This window comes from Tigriopus californicus, chromosome 10, assembly GCF_007210705.1.
Source record: "Tigriopus californicus strain San Diego chromosome 10, Tcal_SD_v2.1, whole genome shotgun sequence".
Lineage (NCBI taxonomy): Eukaryota > Metazoa > Arthropoda > Copepoda > Harpacticoida > Harpacticidae > Tigriopus > Tigriopus californicus.
This window is the reverse complement of record NC_081449.1, coordinates 6,845,001-6,865,696: the sequence shown is the minus strand read 5'-3', so window position 1 is coordinate 6,865,696 and position 20,696 is coordinate 6,845,001. Positions and strand designations below refer to the sequence as shown.

At 48.3% G+C, this 20,696-nt stretch overlaps 9 protein-coding genes across 9 annotated transcripts; 4 read left to right on the top strand and 5 right to left on the bottom strand.

Moving 5' to 3' along the window:
• Positions 1–1,208: 1,208 nt before the first annotated feature.
• Positions 1,209–3,857, bottom strand: LOC131888363 (probable glutamine--tRNA ligase). Its single transcript, XM_059237204.1, has 2 exons — positions 2,067–3,857; positions 1,209–1,993 (listed from the first exon to the last, which is right to left on the bottom strand). The coding sequence occupies exons 1-2, from the start codon at positions 3,744–3,746 to the stop codon at positions 1,301–1,303; spliced, it is 2,373 nt and encodes a 790-aa protein (XP_059093187.1). The 5' UTR covers positions 3,747–3,857; the 3' UTR covers positions 1,209–1,300.
• A 480-nt stretch (positions 3,858–4,337) lies between these two features.
• On the top strand, positions 4,338–15,461 carry LOC131889408 (uncharacterized). The gene is made up of 8 exons (XM_059238504.1): positions 4,338–4,982; positions 5,077–6,365; positions 8,996–9,214; positions 10,687–10,806; positions 10,928–11,574; positions 13,578–14,053; positions 14,150–14,640; positions 14,947–15,461. The coding sequence occupies exons 1-8, from the start codon at positions 4,869–4,871 to the stop codon at positions 15,419–15,421; spliced, it is 3,831 nt and encodes a 1,276-aa protein (XP_059094487.1). The 5' UTR covers positions 4,338–4,868; the 3' UTR covers positions 15,422–15,461.
• On the bottom strand, positions 7,190–10,047 carry LOC131888362 (nucleolar MIF4G domain-containing protein 1-like). The gene has a single exon (XM_059237203.1). It carries the CDS (start codon positions 9,618–9,620, stop codon positions 7,242–7,244), a length of 2,379 nt encoding a protein of 792 aa, XP_059093186.1. The 5' UTR covers positions 9,621–10,047; the 3' UTR covers positions 7,190–7,241.
• Positions 10,196–12,215, top strand: LOC131888379 (histone chaperone asf1b-B-like). Its single transcript, XM_059237221.1, has 2 exons — positions 10,196–10,355; positions 10,687–12,215. Exon 2 carries the CDS (start codon positions 10,941–10,943, stop codon positions 11,595–11,597), a length of 657 nt encoding a protein of 218 aa, XP_059093204.1. The 5' UTR covers positions 10,196–10,355; positions 10,687–10,940; the 3' UTR covers positions 11,598–12,215.
• LOC131888377 (NADH-cytochrome b5 reductase-like) lies at positions 11,607–12,581 on the top strand. The gene has a single exon (XM_059237219.1). It carries the CDS (start codon positions 11,607–11,609, stop codon positions 12,420–12,422), a length of 816 nt encoding a protein of 271 aa, XP_059093202.1. The 3' UTR covers positions 12,423–12,581.
• Positions 12,570–13,267, bottom strand: LOC131888381 (large ribosomal subunit protein uL14m-like). The gene has a single exon (XM_059237224.1). It carries the CDS (start codon positions 13,176–13,178, stop codon positions 12,624–12,626), a length of 555 nt encoding a protein of 184 aa, XP_059093207.1. The 5' UTR covers positions 13,179–13,267; the 3' UTR covers positions 12,570–12,623.
• Positions 13,474–14,165, top strand: LOC131888383 (protein archease-like). The gene has a single exon (XM_059237226.1). The coding sequence runs from the start codon at positions 13,589–13,591 to the stop codon at positions 14,069–14,071; it is 483 nt and encodes a 160-aa protein (XP_059093209.1). The 5' UTR covers positions 13,474–13,588; the 3' UTR covers positions 14,072–14,165.
• On the bottom strand, positions 15,419–17,149 carry LOC131888371 (short-chain specific acyl-CoA dehydrogenase, mitochondrial-like). Its single transcript, XM_059237213.1, has 4 exons — positions 16,590–17,149; positions 16,333–16,532; positions 15,937–16,256; positions 15,419–15,872 (listed from the first exon to the last, which is right to left on the bottom strand). Exons 1-4 carry the CDS (start codon positions 16,964–16,966, stop codon positions 15,528–15,530), a joined length of 1,242 nt encoding a protein of 413 aa, XP_059093196.1. The 5' UTR covers positions 16,967–17,149; the 3' UTR covers positions 15,419–15,527.
• Positions 17,150–17,915: 766 nt separating this feature from the next.
• Positions 17,916–20,254, bottom strand: LOC131888369 (ribosomal protein S6 kinase beta-1-like; the record flags this gene model as incomplete). The annotated part of the gene is given in 5 exon segments (XM_059237211.1): positions 17,916–18,514; positions 18,594–18,653; positions 18,749–19,327; positions 19,441–19,695; positions 19,807–20,254. Coding segments are annotated over 5 exon segments (1,404 nt in total). The 3' UTR covers positions 17,916–18,387.
• Between the last annotated feature and the right edge of the window lie 442 nt (positions 20,255–20,696).

Sequence of the window (20,696 nt, the reverse complement as noted above, 5' to 3'; positions counted from 1 at the left end):
CAAGATCGTCCTCGCTGTCAGTGTCAATCTGATGTTCACACTCTGCTTCGAGAATTTTTGGCGTTGATTGGACGGGATTTGAAGATTGTCGTTGATATAACTTGACATTGAACCAGAAATGAGGGGAAGATGGGCTTTGGCACAACTCTTCAATGAGACTCTGACAAAGATCATCAGTCGGTTTAAGAACCTCATCTGGAAGAGGGGCCAAGTCTCCATTGCAAACTTGAGCCAAATTTGAGGTCAGGAGCTCACTAAAGTACTTCGCCAGAGTCACGGTTCTCCCATCTGATGAATGGAAGTGATGAGGAAGACCACCAACAAGGACTTGGATAATCTTGCCTTGATAGCTTCGAAGTGTCGCTGAGTCGATGTGATGGAATAAAAGCTCGCAAATCCGAGAGTAATGTATCACTTCTTGGGCAACGTAAGCCTTGGCAATGATTGGATCGCCCCAGCGATTTAATCCATCGAGAAAGATCCGACATAGATTGTCTTGAGTCAATCTTTGAGCCAAGAAAGACACAAGAATCCTCTGATGCTCTTTCGGATATTCACGTCTAGCCAAGAGAATTTTCGTCCAAACGCTCAAGAACTGCGTCACATTGTCAGTAGAAAAAGTTGACAGGAGGTTGTCCAACGATGTGCAGTGTTTCACAAAAGCTTTTAGAACATGTTCGACAGAGTATTGCCCAATTGATCCCATTGATCGGTCCATGTTTGCACCTTTCAACGAGTTAGCACTAAGATATCTTACAAGGGAAGCCATGGCGTTGTCACAACCCATAAAGTTCATGACAAATTTATCTATGAGATTAGCGACCAAATCCAGAGCAGTACAGTTCTTCATAGACCAGAAATGAAAGAGAGTCACATTTTTAGCCACCCGGTCACAAGTGGCCTCAAAGCTTGGATTCATTTGGCCGCAAAATGCATTGGAGAGGAGATCCGGTAATTTGATGATGTCTGGTATAAAACTGTGACAAAATTTTGGGCTTTTCAGCACAACGAGTAGTCCATCTTTCTCCATGAAATTCTCATGAGCAGATAAGAATTCGGGAGCGTGAACTTTACCTTCTCGAATCACTTGAATGTATGCTTGAAATGTTTGAATACTTTTGTCAGAGTTCGAGGAAGCGCCTGAAGGAAAATTGGGCATTTCGTAGCCGAGGTCAATATATTCCGACGGGAGTTCATCCATGATGAACCTGAAAATCGAGATGTAGGCACACTTGAAAACCTCGTGAAAGTGGATTGATTCGTTGAATAGGTTTTATTTATTAATCGCTTTACGGACAAGTTAGGACTTTTTTGCATCTTCCTTCAAAGATACGGTGCGATTGAATACGATCAAGTCAGACCGAGAGTCTTTGTCTACGGTGAAAAATCCTGTTCTTTCGAACTGGAACCGATCGTAGGTCTTGGCCTGAGAAAGGTAACCATCGGCGTAAGATTTGAGAGTGTTTAAAGAGTTGGGATTGATATCGCTGAGGAAGCCATCGGGCACCTCATTGGGATCTTCTGGATTCTTGTGGAGAAACAGGGTATCATAAAGACGAACTTCGATCTCCAAAGGATTCGACACCCAATGGATGAAGGCTTTGGGCTTCTCTGTGATCTTGTCCACGGGAGTAGCCTCGACATCGACTTCTGAGACTTCATTGCCAGAGTCCTTATGCACTTTGACCACCTTGAGCACATATCCGGCATATCGAAGACCCACACTTTGCTTGGGCGAAAGTCGACGATAACCTTTTTCTTCTGAATCCTTAAAATCGGACCTTTCAATGTAGAGACACTGACCGAAAGTGATTTTGTGACTACCCTTCTCTGGATTATCCGGAAAGTCGGGCACCTCGATCTCGTAACTCATTCCTGGCACAAAATTGGTAATATTCACTTTGAGGGGCTCCAGTACGACCATCGTGCGTGGGGCTGAGATATTCAAGTGGTTGCGAATCACGGCTTCCAACATGGACGGATCAATAGTCATCTATAGAGAGTCAATGTGGGTGCGTAAGAATATAAAAAAAAAGAGAAAAAAGAGGTCACTTCATTTGTCTTACCGTGGCTCCAGTTACGCCTATTTTAGCACAGAAAGCGTTGATGGCTTCGGCAGGAAATCCTCGCCTTCGCAAGGCCGCTAAAGTGAACAGACGTGGATCGTCCCAATCAGAGCAGATGCCCGATGTAATCAACTTGCCGATCTTCCGCTTACTGACCACCGTGTAATTGACATTAAGACGACCGTACTCCCATTGAACGGGGCAATACGTGTCCACGGCATTGCACAGCCAATAGTAGGATGAACGGCGATTCTGAAACTCTTTCGTGCACAGGGAGTGCGTGATATCTTCCAAGGAATCGCACAAGCAATGCGTGTAATCATACGTGGGATAAATACACCATTGATCACCGGTCCGATGATGATGGGCGTATTTGATGCGATAAGCCACCGGATCTTGTTTGCCTTCCTCCAGAGTCAGCTTGAGCCTTAGAGTGGCTTCACCCTCGTCAAACTTGCCGTTCTTCATGTCCTCGAACAATTGGACCGATTCTTGGCGAGGACGGGTCCGCCAAGGCGAAGGTGGCGGGTTGAATCCGCGGATATCTTCCACCCTTTGATGGCACACATAAGCCAGATCTTTGTCGATCAACACCTTGGCCCATTGATAGAGCTGCTGGAAATAATCGGAAGAGTGTGTGATCTTGAAGGGTTGGTAACCGAGCCATTCCACGATATCCTTGATGCCGAGGAAGAATTTTTCCTCCTCTTTTTCGGGATTGGTGTCATCATAACGTAGGTAGCAAACTCCCCCATGGGCGCTGGCATAGCCAAAGTTGATATTGATGGCTTTAGCATGTCCAATATGCAGCAGGCCATTCGGCTCGGGTGGGAAGCGGGTTTGAACACGCCCATTGGTGCGTTTCAAATGCGCGGCTAATAGCTCCTGGGTTTTGGGCGTCACCACGTAACCATCCGTGGTAAAATTCTGCCCGGGCTTATGGAAATGGACCTTGGTCTTCATAAGCTCCGCGATACTTTCAAACTCCTCGCTTTCTACCGCATTATTTCTAGCCGGGGCCTGAGTCTTAATTTGACCTTTAGCCTCTGACCCTTGATTTTTGGCTTGAGCCGCTTTGGCCTCCGGTTCGGGCTTCTTCTTGGACGCTTTGGGCAAAGGAGCCATGTCAGCCTCGGTTTTGGGGCCCAACAGATCCAGGATTTGCAAGTCGATCTCATTTTTAACGGCCTTACCATCGGCCCAGGGCAACACTTTCCGGATCTCGCCCATGAAAATGCCGGATTGGAAGCGATATCGCTTTTCAAGCAGCTCTGCCCGATTTTGAGCCAAGACTTTTTCCACGGCCTGTTCGATTTGTTCGGGCGTGACTTGAACACCGACACCGCAATGGCCTTCAAAGGCCACAGGGTCAATATTCTGGCCCGGGTTTTTGAGCAGAAAGTCTAAAGCCGCAGCCAAGCGGACTTCGGAATCGATTTTCCCCTCCATGATGTACTGAACCAGAAAAGGGGCGTGATGAAACACTTGCGGCTTCATTTTGGCGGCCGCATTGTACAAGAGAGGTCCACAGGCGGTTAGTTTCTCGGGTTTCGATCCGGCGTCACCGGCCTTCTTGGCCGCTTCGATGACGGATTTCAAGGCTGCGGCGAGCTTGCCATTCTTGATCGTCTCTTTGGCCTTAGTCTCGGACAAGCCAATCTCTTGGAAGAGCGACTCCATGCTCAAAAAAAGATGACTGACCCGATCCGCTATCTCCCACCTCAAATTCTAGACTTCAATCAAGTCTTCAATCCTGCCTCACACACGTGTCATCCTAGCTAAAAGAGTCAAACAAGCAACCCTGAGCAGCAATGACCCAGCAAGTCGAAGGGGGTAAAAATACAGCTGATGCTGACCCTCAGCCTAGGGGCCTGAATTAGACCTCTAAAATCACCTTTTCCTCGTATTTTGATGGTAATCCTATCTCGATAATGAGTACATTTGAAACTGGAACGCTTAGAAGATCTAATGTTTGGGTTTCAATGGGTTATGACGAAATAATCGTTTACTTTTAACGATCTCATCGAACAGCACCCCTGATTGCATCTGACAAACAGTCTCATGGCCTTTGGGCTGGCTGGTGGAGGTTCTAAAATGGCTGCTGTTAAATTAGTTCCTGCCAATTCAGCCAGACAAAGGAATGCCTCTTCAATATTCCAGGCATTTTCAGAAGAATCATTCGCTCGAACTACTACACCTTCAGGGGAACGAAGTCTCGTCTCTCTCAGTGCTACCATATGATCACGCTCAAAGTCATTTTGAAATGTATCTGGCTCTATGTTTTTACTAATGATGACCCGTAATCCAAATAAAGCCTTCAAATAAGTAAATCACGGACAAACAACGAGATAGTCCAAATCTAGCCGCATTTTTGAACCTTTACACTGCCACTCAGGACCTCTGTTGATGAGGAACCCAAGATCTGACCTAGCGCTCAAGTGTTGTAGGTTGTAAAAGTCTGAAAAAGAACGGCAAGCCTGTGTTCAGTCCCGAGTGGAACGTGATAAACCTGAAACCCCCGAGACGAAAATTACGGAATAATCATGGCTACGAAGAACTTGGTGCCCGTCTAAGCTGTCCCAGCCGCACCCTGGCCTCAGTCGGACTGACCTTGGTCCCAGGCGGACATCATCACCTCACTGATCCGGCTCTCAATCCATCTCGATTGAATCTCGTTTCGTTGATTGTGGTCTTGGGGCATCTGCGCCATCCATCAAAATCGCCGTGATTCCAGTTCTGACCCGCAGTTGATCACGTTTGAAGTGAGTCCGTGGAAGTGACCCCGGAAGCTTGAGCAAGAGCATGTCGCGCCATGAGGGCGTGAGTTGCGACTCGTGTCTCAAGGGCAACTTCCGCGGGCGGCGCTACAAATGTCTGGTTTGCTACGACTACGACCTGTGCGCCTCCTGTTATGAGGTCAGTATTGTTAGGATTCGGGTTAATGATTGGCGGCCAGACGGGCTGAGGGGGCGGACCCTAACATTGATGACTTTGCTTGCTTGGGTTTCAGAATGGTGTGACCACCACCCGCCACGCCAACACTCATCCGATGCAATGTATCTTGACGCGAGCCGATCATGAGCTCTTTTATGGCGGTGAGGCCCCCGCTTTGGGGGGTGGCGGAGGCGGGGTGAATGGCGGAGTGGGGACCACCACGTCTGCCGCCCATCACGCCCACGTGTTGGATGCGCCCCAGTCATACACGTGTCCTTTCTGTGCCAAACTGGGCTTCACCGAGAAGGCCTTGGGCGAGCACGTGGCTAGTCAGCACGCCGATGTGTCGCAAGAGGTGGTGTGTCCCATTTGCGCCTCCCTTCCGGGCGGCGATCCCAATCACGTGACGGACAACTTCTCCGACCATCTGAGCTTAGAGCACCGATCGGGCAGTGCGGGTTCGCGGGATCTGATATCATTCTTGGACTCGCCCGTGGGCGGTGGATTGGGGCGTGGGAACATGACTCGCCAAGGCGGGATTCGACGCGTGCCCCATAATTCGCGCGGAGTGGGTCGGTCGCGTCGGGCCGCGAACGTGCACAACCCCATGCCGCCTTCGTCCGCCTTCTCGACCTTGTCCCCTTCGGCCGTGTCCTTGGCTGCGGGCCGGGATCCGGTGGACCCTATCGCTGAGCTTCTGTCTCAATTGTCGGGCGTGCGGCGCACGGCCACGTCGTCCTCGTCGGGCGGGGCCGGCTCGAATGTGACTTCCTCCTCTTCCCAGCTACAGCACATGCAAATGCAATTGGAACGTCAACAGGCTCAAGCCCAGCGACAGGAGCAACGAGCGGCCGCGTCGACTTCGACGACCGCGCCGCGAACACGCTCAGCGTACTCCGCCAATCTGGGGAGTCACCCGCCCATATCCAGTTCCAGTAGCACAGCGGCGGCTGCGGCCTCCATGCTGGGCATCCAGCAGCTCTCGTCAGATTGGCCCAACTCGATCGGCTCGCACAGCCAGCGTCAGGCTCTGGATGGTGGTCAGTTTCTGTTGCGACAGCACTCGGACGATGAATTGGAGGATCCCATGGAAGAAGCCGAAGCGGCCAATCTGGAAGCCTCGATGTCGGCTCGCCAAAACCGTAGTCAATTTGTGCAAGATTTGGTTCTATCCACCCTGATGATGCGGCGAGCTCAATTGAAAGATACTAAGGTCGAGCAGTCGCAGAAGCATCCGGAACAACACCCAGCTGCACCACAGCTGAGCAAAAGTTCGCTGACTTTGGCGTCTGCGGGTGAAAGTAAGGAGCAGAAGGCCCACGACCAAAGTCGACGGGGCAAAAGAGTGAAGAACGCCCACTCTTGAGATTGATGAAACGACCTGAATTCTCCCCCTTTGACTTCTCCTCCCTACAAATTACCCCCGAGCAGCCCGATGTGGAAGATGTCCGAGTTGGTAAACTGTGATCAATCGAAAAAGTCAGATAAATTAGGAATCCTCCTTCACCCTTCACACTCTGCTATCCCCTCCGCCTTCTTCCGTTGCTCCAAACCTTTAAACGGTGTTGGGGTCCTTCTACTACTGCAACAGCCATGCTCCCCGCGCTCTCCATACTGCGATGCTTTTGGTGACCGAGTCAGAGTTTGATATTGCCTCTCATCGAGCATTTCGGCCCAAAATAAATCCGCTCGTCCTTGTAAATCAATTCAAATGTGATTCAAGCAAATCCCCACCATTATTGCATCATGTCACTTTTCAATTCTCCCCTTATCCCTCTCCCTGCCCATTTTTTCCTTTTTTTCAATTTTGGATTAATTGTTACGCCCCTTCCACTTTATCCTAGCCGTGAGCCTTGGCCCCAACAGTAAACGAAGAGCCAAGAAGAATCAAACTCAGAGCAGTCCTCTCTTTTCAACTAATGCTTTGCAGTCGCCAACCAAAAGTGAGAGGTCGATTGTGTCTCTGGATCAATCACATTTTCATTTACTTCATTACCTACTGCTACCACTACTATAACAACAACATCATCATCAAAAACCAACAACAACCGCACCTACTATCCCTTTCCTTCGTCCTCGCCGCTCTTGGAGTGCTTTTTGACCAAAATCATCTTTAGATCTAACAAAAGATCTGCAACTACAGCGAGCGAGAGAAACTAAAATCTAAATTGAATAATGTAAATAAAAACTACTGATGGTTTGAATTTATTCATCAAAATCAACAATGCCAATATCAATTAATCACACCTCGAACATCATGGCCGTTTCTGCCCATCGGATCTTGGATAACAACTCGTTCCTCTCCTTTTCATCTTTTTTGCTTTTCAACAAGAAGTGTCTCAGAAACAAACGGAGGCCTTCGCGCAAAGTTCGCAAGTTGGAAACACCTCCCACGACTGAAAATGTTCTCTTGACCACTTCCTTGTCTTCACCGAGCAACGCTCCCAAAACGAGTTTGAGAAATTTCACCCGAGGCTTGTTCAATTCGGCGAATTCCACCACTTTCAGACAAGCGATCGACAAAGATCCTTCTCGGAGAACATAGTGTGTGAACCCGGCCAAGTTTCGGACTTGTGTCGAACCAAGAGAATCGATTTCCTTGATTCGGTCCCACAACCCAAACTGAAGAGCCATGCGATACTTGCGGTCAAAACTAGCAAACTTGCATGAAAGCTGTGCATAGAAGGGATTGAACGCCTTTTCTTGCAAACAGCAGTCCAGTAACACGAAGGCCACTTCGCGCTCACGCTGATTGATTCGCGTCGAAATCTTCAGAACCTTTTCAAATGCGTCGAGATAATCATCCGCCGTCATTATGGCACAAAATATGTTTTTCCGAGCATCCGTGTTCATGCGCATTTTTTGGGCAAGATCGAGAAGTTCGGAGCTGAAAGATGATGTCACGTGTTCGGGCATATCGCTCTCTTGCTGGGTTCGATTGTCTCTTGTTCCTTGATTTCCCGCCCATGCCGATCCCACAATCCACCAACGGCCACGTTCATCAGCCTGGAGAAGTTCCTCGAGATGGATCTTCAGTGGATTGGTCCCCTTTCCCGGCGCTATCCACGCCTTCAAGTTCTTCAATAGGAATTGCTGATGCTCGCTATCGTAGTTGGGAATCTTTTTCACGTTGTTGTTCTTGATGGCGGTGAGAGTATCTAGCATGAACTTGACTCGAGAGTCTTCTTTCAGCTTATCCGCTGAAGCTGAACTCGTCTGGATTTTGGTGATTAACGATTTCAAGCTCAAGGGGTCATCTTTCCTCAAATTAAATCCCACTGATCGAAGAACAAGCACAATCAGTTCGATGTCCTTGCTCGTGAAACTTTCAACCAAGAGTGAGACGATATCAAATATTAGCACGTGATCCACCACTTTAAACGAGTACAAATGCGCCAGAATGAGTAGCACGTTTTCCTGGGTCTTGGGATTAAAATCACTTTCAATTTTGGACTCGTCTTCACGGATTTGGTGGAACTTTTTGGCCATGGCTTGGATCATGGTGGCTCCTACTTCCATTCCCACGTTCACGTGCAGAACGGCCATGAGTGCTGCATGTTCCATAATTAATCGCTCGGGGGTGAGAGTGATGGCAATCAATGATTCCTCAAAGATCGAAATCAAGGTCTCATTCATGTCATTCCGACTGTGGGACATGTACAAATCCTCGATTTGTTTCACAATCGAAGCTAGATTGCTCGCTGCCAAGCGATTCAAAAGACCTTTGACCTTTCTCTGTAACTTTAAGAGATCTTGTTTTCGTTTCTCCGAGTCCCCACCCACCATTTTAGCTCGAAGAGCTGGTGGAATATATTTGTTAGATCCACCTCCAGCGGGAGCGTTTTCAACTATCACATTGCCTTTAGCATCACGTTGCCGCCCATAGATATCTTCCCATTGGCCTTTATGTGCATCTTCGCCTTCTTTATCAATATCTTCTGGGTCTGAATCTGTTTCTGAATCCTCTTTCATCATCTCCCCTACTTCGTCCTCAGCTACGTCTTCATCTTCCTCCTCTTCGATTACCTCTTCAAGGTCTGCCATTTCATCATTTTCCTCATCCAAACTACCCGCATCCTCGTCCTCTGCGACGTCCGAATTCTCACTGTCTTCATGGCCACTGGCGATCATGTCATCTTCGTCACTGGATTCCTCTTCCAAGTCATCCATCAAGGCATCTTTGTCGGCCAATTTGGACGGGTCAATGGCATCGAGTAAATAATCTAAGCCGTCTTCCACGAAGGATTTCGGCAAGGTATCCTTCTTCTTGCGCTTGTTCAGTTTGAGCTGTTTTTCCAGTTGTTTAATATTTTGCTCTTCAGCCTGATTATCCAGGATGAGGCGTTTCTTACGTTGACTTTGGACGACCTTTTCCCGTTGTATGGCCTTCAGTTTGGCTTTTTCCGCTTTGGATTGGGCCTGTTGACTCTCCTTGGCCTTGACAATGTTAGGGCCGAGTTCTTCGGGCTCGGAATTGTGGACTTCCAGGCCACGTTTCCATAGGAAGTGCTTCTTTTTCAGTTCTTTCTTGTGTTTCCTCTCATTTTTACGCTTCATTTTACGGGAGAGAACCTCAATTGGAGCCTTGGCTGGACGCTGAGCCTTGTTTTTGGCCTTCATCTTGAACGCGACTAAATGATCAATTCGGATTAGAATTTGCGTGAAATCCCATGTGTTTTTGTTATGATAAACAGCTATAGGCAGCTGATGCTCAGTAATGCAGAGAACATTCAGGGCGACGGATTTTCAGCACGGGACCAAAAGTTGCCCCACCTGATATCAGAATGCATACCGTACATAGACTTTTCTGCATTAAGATTAAGTTATAAAGCCCCTTTTCAGAGATGTCAGTGTAACATGGAACAAATTGGCTCGATTTTGGTTAATGACTGACCCCTGACAGGATATCCAGCTCATACTGGGAACGACCCCAGCAGCTATCCGTCAATTTTCATTTCCAAAATGCACCCAAGGTTAGGATGACATAAAAATACCCAATGATCACCGACCATGAATAGCTAGTCCAGAAAGATCAGAAGGCTCTCAACTTTTAAATGCAGCATTTTGGCTACCCTGAAAAGCTTCAGTCCTGCCTCGGCCGCCTCGTCGCTCCTTCTCTAGAGCAGCCTGAGTGGAATGTCGCCACTTCTTTTCGTTTGGCGGGCTCTCTTCTTCTCGTTGAAGTCCAATCAAGTCATTGCCCAGGGAACCGATCAGTTGCTCGTTCGCGATCCGTACCGCAAGTTGGCATCGGAAACCCGACCGGTTTAGCCCAAGTCCAAAGTCCTCTTGTGGCCATCTTTCGCCCATCTCGACACCATGACTTACGCGATCATTTCGGCCCAAGTTCGTTTGGTAAGTGGGTGCAATAGTCACCAGATATTGCCGGATGGATAATGCACTTTTCAATGCGAATCGATATAATGCGGTCCCCCGTGTACTTAGGAAACGGGTCCCACTCGGGTGGGTGATGACCAATCTGACCCGGATCTCATGCGATCCCTCGATGCTCATTGGATTCGTCCCATGGGCGAGAATGTGTAGGTCAAATCGGGAATTTGGGGCGTTTGGGCGTCGCACTAATCGGCATGTTGACCACTTGAGCAATTAATGGGTTCCGTGATGTGGGGAGGAATCGAATATATCATATGATGGCATCTAAATTATGTTTGATTTGACATTTCAGCTCGTTTTGGCGCACTGAATTACCCCCCCGAGGAGTAGTCAACCGGTTGGCCGCCCAAGGCTTCCGAGTGGTGAGCACCACGGGTGTGGGCCAGACCTTTGTTGTGACCCTCTTCAAGGAGTAACGTTAGAACTCCATCCAGTTCCCCGTGAGATACTACTCATTGGTGTTGTAGTGGAAGTCTAGAGCCGAGTGGTCGAGTTTAATCTTTGTTTTTGCCGCTGCTGTTGCGACTGGCTAGGCCTCCTCACACCATGGCCAAAGTTCATGTATACAATGTGCTAGTTTTGGACAACCCGTCCACGTTCAAGTCGAAATTCGAGTTCGAGATCACATTCGAGTGCTTGGAAGATCTGCCCGAAGATTTGGAATGGAAGATCGTGTACGTGGGTTCGGCCGAGTCGGAAGAATACGATCAGGTCCTTGACACAGTCTATGTGGGTCCAGTCCCTGAGGGGCGAAACAAGTTCGTGTTCACGGCCGATCCCCCAGATCCGGAAAAAATCCCCCCCAATGACGTCGTGGGTGTGACGGTCATCCTCCTTACGTGTGCATATCGCAATCAGGAGTTCATCCGAGTCGGATATTACGTCAGCAATGAGTACTCTGACCCCGAGTTGGCCGAGAATCCGCCTGCGGTGCCCGATCTGAATAAGTTGAACCGCAACATCCTCGCCTCGAATCCTCGTGTCACCAAGTTCAAGATCAATTGGGAGAGCAGCGATGCACCGCGAAACCCGCTCATTGATGATGAGAATATCCCTCCGATCCCCAACGATATTCCGCACAAAAATCCCGACCCTCGGTTAGAATCACCCATGAAAACTGGGTTGAGGCCCACCGAGCGTAAAATTAGTCAACCCGACGACAATAGCCGTGATAGTAACGGTATGGACTTGGACATGATCTAATCGCTCAGAATGGACCCCAAGCCACCCCCTTCTTCTGCCGAGGAGCCCGTGCCGGACAAGCCGCTAGATTCGGATTGTTGTGGGCAAGGCTGCCAACCCTGTGTATTTGATATTTATGAACAGAACTTGAGGATCTGGCAAACTCGCCAGATCCAAGGTGGAAATAGTGAACTCGCGACTCGGATGAGCTCCGATAATTTCACATCCTGCTCTCTTGTGTCCATTGATGCCCTGACCGACTCGACTTTTTTATACACGTTCTCACTTCCCCCGGGCCAATATTTGCGCTCGAATCCTGGTCAACATTTGATTTTGAACGCTCTCAGCCATGATAAACATTCAGTCTCTCGTCAATACTCTATCTATCATGTAAAGGATGACTGCACTGCCTTCTCGGTGATCATCAAATTGTATTCAGAAGGAGTTGTATCCCGGATCATATCTCAATGGTCTTTCGGAATCCAATGTCGGTGGCGAGGACCCATGGGGGATTTCGTGCACACGCCCCTCAAATTCTCCAAACTCTTCCTACTTGGCATGGGAACGGGAATAGTTCCTCTCCTATCTGTAATTCGATCCATCTTGAACGACGAAATGGACGAGACATTTTTGCATTTAGTCTGTGGATTTCGTCAAATGACGGACGTGTTTCCTTTAGACGAGCTGAAAGTGTTTTCCGCTTTCTGGAACTTCAAGCTAACACTTTGTCTCAGCCGTGACAAAACTGCACCCTCGTTTCGACCCGGCCAGATCATCTGCGATCAAAGGATCGATCTGGATCTGATCAAGAGCCCCAAGCTAAACCTACCCGATGATCTTGTCTGAACCCAATTTTTGATCTCCGGCTCGAAAGTTTTTGAACGGGATCTGGCTCGAGTTTTGACTGAAGCAAACGCGCAGCACATTCACCGATTTTAAAACTCATCCACTTTTGACTTTGCAGAGCTTAGCTATGGAATAGAAACCACCCTAAACAGTCTATAATGTTTAATAGTTCAAATAACATGCCATCAATCTTCCCATAACTCATACAAATCGCGTAGCCAAGGCTAATATCTTGGTATAGTCCACTTTTTTCGGATGCGATTTGGCCTTAAGAACTGGTCTCATGGCATTAGACAAAGGGGCGTGAATGCGTGTTCCCAAGGGGGTGCCGTCAGCCCCAATCAACACTACATTATTCGAGTCGAACCGTGGGTGGCCAGGCTTTTGCGAGATTTTTGTGCCTACGATGATGCCGCGTTTGACTTGGCCCAAAATGGCCATGGTCACCCGATCGCCCACACCGCCAATGGCCCCATGGGGTTTCTTTCGATGATAGCCAGAGTTCACCCCGATCACCTTGGGCGGTCTTCCCAAGGCCATGGCTTCACGACCAATTTCCGAGTTGTCCACCACACGCAATCGAGTGGTGCGTTGAATGCCGTACGTGTCCACTCGGAATTGATGGCGATGATGGGTCACACTGGGTTTGCAATTGGGCCAAGCCGCCTCTCGGCTCACGTCATTGTAGCGCCATAAGGACCGACCACGACTCAAGGGAGGTACGGCCAGTTCTAGTCGGGTCAGAAGGGAAATCATCACTTCGTCTCAGCCGAGATCGATCGTTCCACGATGACGGCCAGGTTTTCGTTCTCTCGTTTCTTACAATGGTCCAAATGTTTGTTTTGGTTAAACAGGGTGACTGATTTGGCCATGGACGGAGAGGCTAGCGAGATCAAATCAAATCTTTTGATGCGGATATTAGGTGGAGTGGAACCTTGATGACATATTTTCTTCCTAAACAATAAGTAAATTGGCCATTGGGATTGATCTTTAAACATTCTTGAAATCATGGTATTCTTGAACGAAACTCGAGTTCGAAGATGAGCGGAAACTAGGTGGGCTCTCTGAGTCATTTGACGCACTCGTCGTTTCAAGCACATGTGAATGGTGAACTTAGGCATGAATTTTAATGTAACTGGACTGAGATCCTGTTAGCAACTTGGGTGATGGACGAGCCTGAGAACGGAGACGAGGATGGCCCGTCGGTCCCTAGGGTGGGCTACGAGTACCTGGACCACACGGCTGATGTGCAAATCCACGCTTGGGGCACCTCTCTCCGCCAAGCCTTTGAGCAATCGGCCTTGGCCATGTTCGGCTACATGACCGAACTGGACACGATTGAGGAGCAAATGACGCACTCCATCGAGACATCCGGCCATGACCTGGAGAGTGCCCTCTACAATTTCTTGGACGAGTGGCTTTTCCACTTTTGTGCTGAACCCAATTTCATTCCATTCCGCATCGAGATCACGGATTGGCGGGAAGATCCTCAGGATGGGAGTTTCCATATTGAGGCTTTGGGCTTGGGGGAAGTGTTCGATTTAAATAAACACCCCCAGGGCACCGAAGTCAAGGCCATCACCTACTCGGCCATGCAGATCAATCAACGGACAGATTACGTGGAAACTTTTGTGATCATTGATATCTAATGCCACGTTCTATGCCATTACCAAGATAACTCAAATCCAGCCTGTCCCGCGAAAAAGACTCGGCTGTAATCCATTCATATTCTCTCTTTTTTAGGCATTGTCATCATGGCTGCCGTAGCCTCGAAATCGGACCAGGGTCCGGCCAAAATCAAGGTTGAGGCCAATGAGTTAGCCGAACGCATCTTGGCTTTGTGTGCGGAGATCCCTCAGGGTGTGAACGATAAAGTGCTGCAGGCTTCCATGCCGGAAGTGGATCCCAAATCCCGAGCTTTGGCCATCAATCATCTATTGACCAATGGCAAGATCGACTTGTTGCAATCCGAAAGAGGTCTCTTATACAAAGCCCGTACGTCCACTTCTCAAGTGGGCACCATTAAAGGCGATGCGGAAGAGAAGCTCGTGTACAAGATCATTGAGGAGGCTCAAAATAAAGGCACTTGGATTCGGGACATTCGCATCAAATCCAACCTCGTCCAGACGCAACTCAATAAAGCCTTGAAATCCTTGAAGTCCAAGAAGCTCATCAAGGACGTAAAATGCGTCAACTCGACTCGAAAGATTGTTTATATGTAAGTCAGACTTTTATGGATAGGCCAGCAAGGCTTTCCAAAGGGCATGAAGGGAGATATACCAAGGTCATTTGTTAAAATAGGATAGGTCGGCATAGTATTGTCCTTGAAGACGGGTTGAAAAGAGTTCGGGAGTCAGTCTGTTTTCTGTTATGGATTTGCTAAGACATTGCCTTCTTTTTATCCAAAATGGAGAAGGGGTGGAGGGGGTGGGGGTAATCTTCTACGAAGGCTCTGGATGACAACCCCTGAACCTTAGCACGCTCTTTTATGGCCCGAATATCTATATATTATATCATGTTCTAGGTTGTATCATCTTGAACCGGACAGCTCGGTAACGGGAGGGGCCTGGTACAGTGATCAAGACTTCGAATCCGAGTTCGTCGAGATCTTGAACCAACAATGTTATCGATATCTGTATCAAAAGCTAGAAAAATCTCGTGAATGTACATCTGGACCCTTGATGGCCAAGAACATCTCACAAGCCTCATCCAAAGAGGTCCTTCAATACATTTCCGAGCTCGGGATTAGCAAAATTCAGTTGCGGCCTGAAGATATAGAAGCCATTCTCGACACGCTCATCTTTGATGGGAAAGTGGAGAAAACTTTGGCATTGGCCGAAGGTGAAGAAACCCGTTTATATCGGGCTGTTGAGTCCTTAATCCCAGTCACGGGTCTTATGCGGATGCCTTGCGGAGGATGCCCTGTGATCAAGGAATGCAGTGACGTGGGTTCCGTAAATCCTATTAAATGTTCATACATGAAAGAGTGGTTGAGCTAATTTTGTCGGTCAATATATACTTCCATCTATTTCATTTCAATTTCGTCGTATTCAATTGTCTTGGGTTCTTGAAAAATAGATCTGTTCTGTGGTCAAAGCTCACCAACTAAAAGCCGTACTCTTTCAGCACATTTCCGGCAATAACAAGTCGTTGAATTTCGCTAGTTCCTTCGTAGATCTCGGTGATTCGGGCGTCTCGGTAGTTGCGCTCCACTGACATATCTGAAACGTATCCCATCCCACCGAGCACTTGAATACTCTGATGAGCGACAAACGTGGCTGTTTCCGAGCACGAGAGCTTGGCCATGGCGGCGGCCTTGGTGAAAGATTTGCCTTCGTCCTTCAAGGCAGCAGCTTTATACAAAAGAAGTCTGGATTGTTCCAACCGCAAAGCCATATCTGCAATCTTCTGTTGGATCATCTGGAGTTTGCTTATGGAGGCACCAAATGACTAAGGAGACACGATTCTTTCATTTCTTACTAAGTTATTTGATTCAAGGTAACCATGCACTTACTTGTCGTTTAGCAGAATAGTCGATAGCCGTATCAAATGCATTTTGCGCGATGCCTTGCGCTTGGGCGGCAATCCCGATGCGACCGCAATCCAAAGTTTGCATGGCAATCTTGAATCCCATTCCCGCCTCACCCAACAAGTGGTCTTTGGGAATGGAACAATCTTCCAGGATGACATTGCTCGTAGAAGACGCTCTGATCCCCAACTTCTCCTCCTTCTTACCCAAAGAGAGTCCTGGAGTTGGGGCGGGTATCACGAACGCACTGATGCCCTTGTGTTTTTTACTCTTATCCGTCGTGGCAAAAACTATGATGCCCTCAGCTGAAATGTGAGCAAAGGTTCTGCGTGAAGGATGAGTGGCAAAATCTGGGCCTTTCCTCGCTCATCTCTGTCTCACCTTGGTGGGCATTGGTAATCCAAGCCTTAGTTCCATTCAGCAGCCACGAATCGCCTTCATCTTTGGCAGTGGTAGAGGCCGCTCCGGCATCGCTACCATTTCCGGGTTCCGACAAACAGAAACAACCAATTTTGGATCCATCCACGAAAGGAGCAATATATTTCTCGTGTTGAGCTGAATTCCCAAAATATTTCAAAGGCCTGAAAATAGACCAAAGTTTATCCAATGGTCTTGACCGACGGTAGCGCCTATCATACCCTATATACAACGAATTATGAGCACTCATAATGACACCGCATGAGGCACAACCTCTGGAGATTTCCTCCATGGCCACAGCGTAGGCCAAGGCATCCAAACCTGACCCACCCAACTCCTCCGGCACGTCGATACCCATGAGCCCAAGGTCACCCATTGCTTTCACCTGTTTAGTGGGAAAGGCCTGGGTCTTGTCAATCTCTCCGGCAATGGGCCAAAGCTCAGCCTCGGCGAATTGACGACACGTATCTTTGAGCATTTGATGTGTTTCGGGGAGTTCGGTGAAGGTGGCCGAACCTAAAGAGGATTGCCACCGTCTACCCGCCAGAATCGGAAGCCCGCATGAGATTTGACGGGATGCGTTGCGGAAGGCAAACATGGTTCAATGAACTTAATCGGGGGACACACTCACGATTGAACAGTTTTTCGTGCCTTGTTGACTTTAGAGGCTATCAAGATGATGGTGTTAGTGTAAGGACGAGGTTGCGTTTCCACAAATACACACACGGGCTTATGAAAGCTAAAAGGACGCTCATGAAGGCATCTACGTACGTAGTCCTCGTAATAGCAAATATTTTGAAGGAGTTTCGTCCACATGTGTAAAGGTGAATGAAAGGACCTTACAAGACTTTCCTCGGTAATGATTCCTTGCTAGATGAAAAGATGTGATAAAATCAAGTTTTAACATGAGCAGGGATCTATTGGAACTACTACAGCCCTGCTGTACCGTACATCCGTTTAACATGAGCAGGGATCTATTGGAACTACTACAGCCAGGTTTTTAAAGCCAAGGATCTAGGAGTAAATTTTAGTTCGAGAAAAGATCCATCTTGTGTAGTATGGTACGACCTTTCCTCGATCTAAGATTCATTCCTTGGCTTCAAAAAACTGGGCTTAGATTTCCATTGGTAATGACATAAGAAAAATGTCTCTGCCATACAAACCCGAAAAATGTATGCTTGATTTGGAAATTGGAAATACATCTATTGAGAAAGGAGCTTGTGACACAAGAAGTGCATTGATATCGTTATGAAGCACATTGATGTCAGTGTCGATCTACAGTTTAGACTTGGGTCGATTAGTTTGATCTAGAATAATCACCAACGATTTGAACATCTCTCTTGACAACTACCGTAGGTTCGAAGTGCGTCTCCAAGTTTCGAGTTCTAGTCAATTCGAATCTCGTTCCTCATGTGCACGAACACCAATAGCTCAAGTGAATTGAGATGAAGATAAGAATCGTAATCATGCGAGTTCTCTATGCAGCCAAGAAAATGCCGCTACATGTCACCCATCGTCAATCGGCTCCCCAAAGTACTCGAATCGGCTTTGTTCTGGACGAGGTTTTTTTTCATTAAAATGTACAAAACGATTTTTTAGTAACGATATCTTTGCATGAAAACTGAACCAAGCTGTGTTCCCGACCACGATGAGATGATTGTCAACCACGGATGGTCTGGGGATGAACTTATAGTTGGTTAGTTGTTGGTGATGGTGATGGTAATGGTGGCTGGTTTGCGGGTGAAGGCGATGTTTAGGTCTTGTTGCTGTTGTGGTTGAGCGGTGATATTTCGGGGTTTGAACACTATTAAACCACTTCACTACTATTGTCAGTTTTCTTCGCCCGTCGTACTGCTATTATCAAAATATTCTTAATCAGGAAGGCATTATCGCATCAATTAGGGGGCGTGGTCAGTACGAGTGGGGAGGAAGGGAAGCAGAGACGACAACTTCCTCACCACTGGGTCAATCTTCTCAGCAAAGGAAAATTTGAAGAAAAAGGGTGGTCACAAAATTGAGCTAGTGCGGGTTTTGGGCCGAAGCTGTGGTGTCCATTGAACTCTCATCACATTCCATGGCTTCGGCAACTGCAGGTATGCAGGGACCTCCAGATGTATGAGGACGGCGAATACGTCGGGACATCGATCTGGAAGGAACCAAATCCGCATATGAACATCAAGAGCAATCAGCGTAGGGAGGGAAAATATAAAAATGAAATAACTTACCGTGGCCTAAAATCTAGACTGTGCATGTCTTCCAGTACACTGGGTGCAACATAGGTGAAACTGAAACCAAATGAGACGAATCATATGAAATGGAATAACATTCCAAGTTTCCTCGTTCAAGCAAGAGGGTGGCGCAAAAAAGCCGGGTAACTTACCCTTGGAACACTAGATTAACACTCTCGCTTAAGCTGTTGTTACAGGGTGAATCCACAGGGGTTTGCTTGGTGAAATTGGTGTCAAATTGCGATACGTCGTCTTCGCTGGTCAAAAGAGGCTCAAATGGGGGTTTGAGTTTCCTCTCGATCACGTCGCTCCAATTGATGTGCTTGAAATAAGCGTGTTCCTTGATGGGCTCGGCATCCGCATGCCCACTCCCCAATCGGACCGACACCTGTCGCTTGAGGAACTTTCGGATGAGGTCGCGGGCCTCGGGGGTGAGGTATGGGGGCAAGTTTAGCTTTCCTTTGAGAATCTTCTCTATGGTCTTCTTCCGATTCTCGGCCGTGAACGGGGGGGCACCCGTGAGCATGTCGTACATCAAGGCGCCGAGTGACCACCAATCCACAGCCTTGCCATGGCCTGAGCGGGTGAGGATCTCTGGGGCCATGTACTCGATGGTGCCGCAAAACGTGTGCGTGACTGAATGTTCATCGATCGATTCCTTGCACAGCCCAAAGTCGGTTAGTTTCACATGGCCTTTGGCATCCAAAAGAATGTTTTCCGGCTTCAAGTCTCTGTTGGGAATGAATGAGTAGGTCGTTGCCGTTAATTGTTGTGATAAATAATCACCCATAGATTTATATTAATAGATCCCACCAAAACGTGAGGCAAGACGACGTCCTCCTACCTGTAGATAATGCCCTGTTTGTGCAGATGCTCCAAAGCGAGAGTGATCTCAGCCACGTAGAAACATGCTGTATCCTCCAGGAAGATGCCTTCGCGCTCCAAATGCATAAAGAGCTCACCTCCACTCAAGTATTCGAGGATCAAGTAGAGTTTCCCTTTCGTCTGGAAAGCGTATATCAAGTCCACGATAAAGGGATGCTTTACCTCTTCCAAGATATTTCGTTCAGCCTTGGTATGAGCCGTATCCTTCTGGTTTCTGCAAGCCAAACAAACATGTCTCATATCCTGTATTCACTCAACCATGCCCATGCCTCTCCTCCTCTACCCAGCCGCCTCTTCACGAGTCCTGCCCCACTCTTGGTCCTACCTGACAATGGTGGCTTTTTTCAGCACTTTCATGGCAAATATTTTCCCCTGATCTTCGCCCGTGATCTTCCGCACTTGAAACACCTTTCCGTAGCCGCCTTTGCCCAAGACCTTGCGCAACTCAAAGTCTTGCGGGCCGGCTTTCTTGCCCGAGCGCGACAAGCTGACCACCCGCTCGGTGACATCCACCTTCTCTACGCCCGGTGCGCGCATCAGACTCTCGTTCAGTTCCTTCATGTCCATGGGCTCCGAGATCTGGCCGTCCTTGAGATCCAGCATATTATCCGGCTCATCTTCGTCAGAGGCCTCGTGAGCGGTCAGCGGTTTGCCCGTGGCGCCTCCCGCATTCACGTCGTCAATATCGATGTCAAAAACACCCGCCATGGTCGAGCCACACCCGGTGTTCCGGTAGACACGCCCCCCACGATGAAGTGGGCCTAGGGTCGATGCTCGCCGCTAACGAGCCCAGGGCTTCTCCCGACTCGCGCGATTAAGCCGGCAAAGGTGTTTTCTTTCCGGATTTGCGTACGGGGCGTTCCTGCCCGTTCCTGCCTTGTTTTGATTGGGACCCGCGGGAGGGTCGGATAATCCGGCTTCCTTTCCAACAGCGCAATCAATCACCCTGCGTATGTGGGTCTGTTTGTCTGTCCGTCTGTCTGACGGTCAGTCGGTTTGAGGCTGCGTGTGTGTGTATCTGTATCCACTTAACACATGCGTGTAGGTCTGTGTGCGAGTATGTATTTCTGTAGGCTCACCTCCACTAGCACCACCACCGCCACCACCACGATAAATAGATAGATAGTAAGTAGGTTAGATGGCCCGGTTCTATGAGTTCACGGAAAAGAGATGAACACGCAAGCCAAACAGGACGAAGGGAGGGAGGGGGGGGGG

What these genes read in the sequence shown, in the direction of transcription:
- LOC131888363 (XM_059237204.1), bottom strand. Translation starts at nt 3,746, where the DNA reads ATGGAGTCGCTCTTCCAAGAGATTGGCTTGTCCGAGACTAAGGCCAAA. An exon ending in TAGGCGTAACTGGAGCCACG is followed by an intron (nt 1,994 to 2,066) that starts GTAAGACAAATG and finishes GACTCTCTATAG; the next exon opens with ATGACTATTGATCCGTCCAT.
- LOC131889408 (XM_059238504.1), top strand. Translation starts at nt 4,869, where the DNA reads ATGTCGCGCCATGAGGGCGTGAGTTGCGACTCGTGTCTCAAGGGCAAC. An exon ending in GTTGTGACCCTCTTCAAGGA is followed by an intron (nt 10,807 to 10,927) that starts GTAACGTTAGAA and finishes GCGACTGGCTAG; the next exon opens with GCCTCCTCACACCATGGCCA. An exon ending in CAATAGCCGTGATAGTAACG is followed by an intron (nt 11,575 to 13,577) that starts GTATGGACTTGG and finishes AGATCCTGTTAG; the next exon opens with CAACTTGGGTGATGGACGAG.
- LOC131888362 (XM_059237203.1), bottom strand. Translation starts at nt 9,620, where the DNA reads ATGAAGGCCAAAAACAAGGCTCAGCGTCCAGCCAAGGCTCCAATTGAG.
- LOC131888379 (XM_059237221.1), top strand. Translation starts at nt 10,941, where the DNA reads ATGGCCAAAGTTCATGTATACAATGTGCTAGTTTTGGACAACCCGTCC.
- LOC131888377 (XM_059237219.1), top strand. Translation starts at nt 11,607, where the DNA reads ATGGACCCCAAGCCACCCCCTTCTTCTGCCGAGGAGCCCGTGCCGGAC.
- LOC131888381 (XM_059237224.1), bottom strand. Translation starts at nt 13,178, where the DNA reads ATGATTTCCCTTCTGACCCGACTAGAACTGGCCGTACCTCCCTTGAGT.
- LOC131888383 (XM_059237226.1), top strand. Translation starts at nt 13,589, where the DNA reads ATGGACGAGCCTGAGAACGGAGACGAGGATGGCCCGTCGGTCCCTAGG.
- LOC131888371 (XM_059237213.1), bottom strand. Translation starts at nt 16,966, where the DNA reads ATGTTTGCCTTCCGCAACGCATCCCGTCAAATCTCATGCGGGCTTCCG. An exon ending in GATTACCAATGCCCACCAAG is followed by an intron (nt 16,257 to 16,332) that starts GTGAGACAGAGA and finishes CTCACATTTCAG; the next exon opens with CTGAGGGCATCATAGTTTTT. An exon ending in ACTATTCTGCTAAACGACAA is followed by an intron (nt 15,873 to 15,936) that starts GTAAGTGCATGG and finishes GTGTCTCCTTAG; the next exon opens with TCATTTGGTGCCTCCATAAG.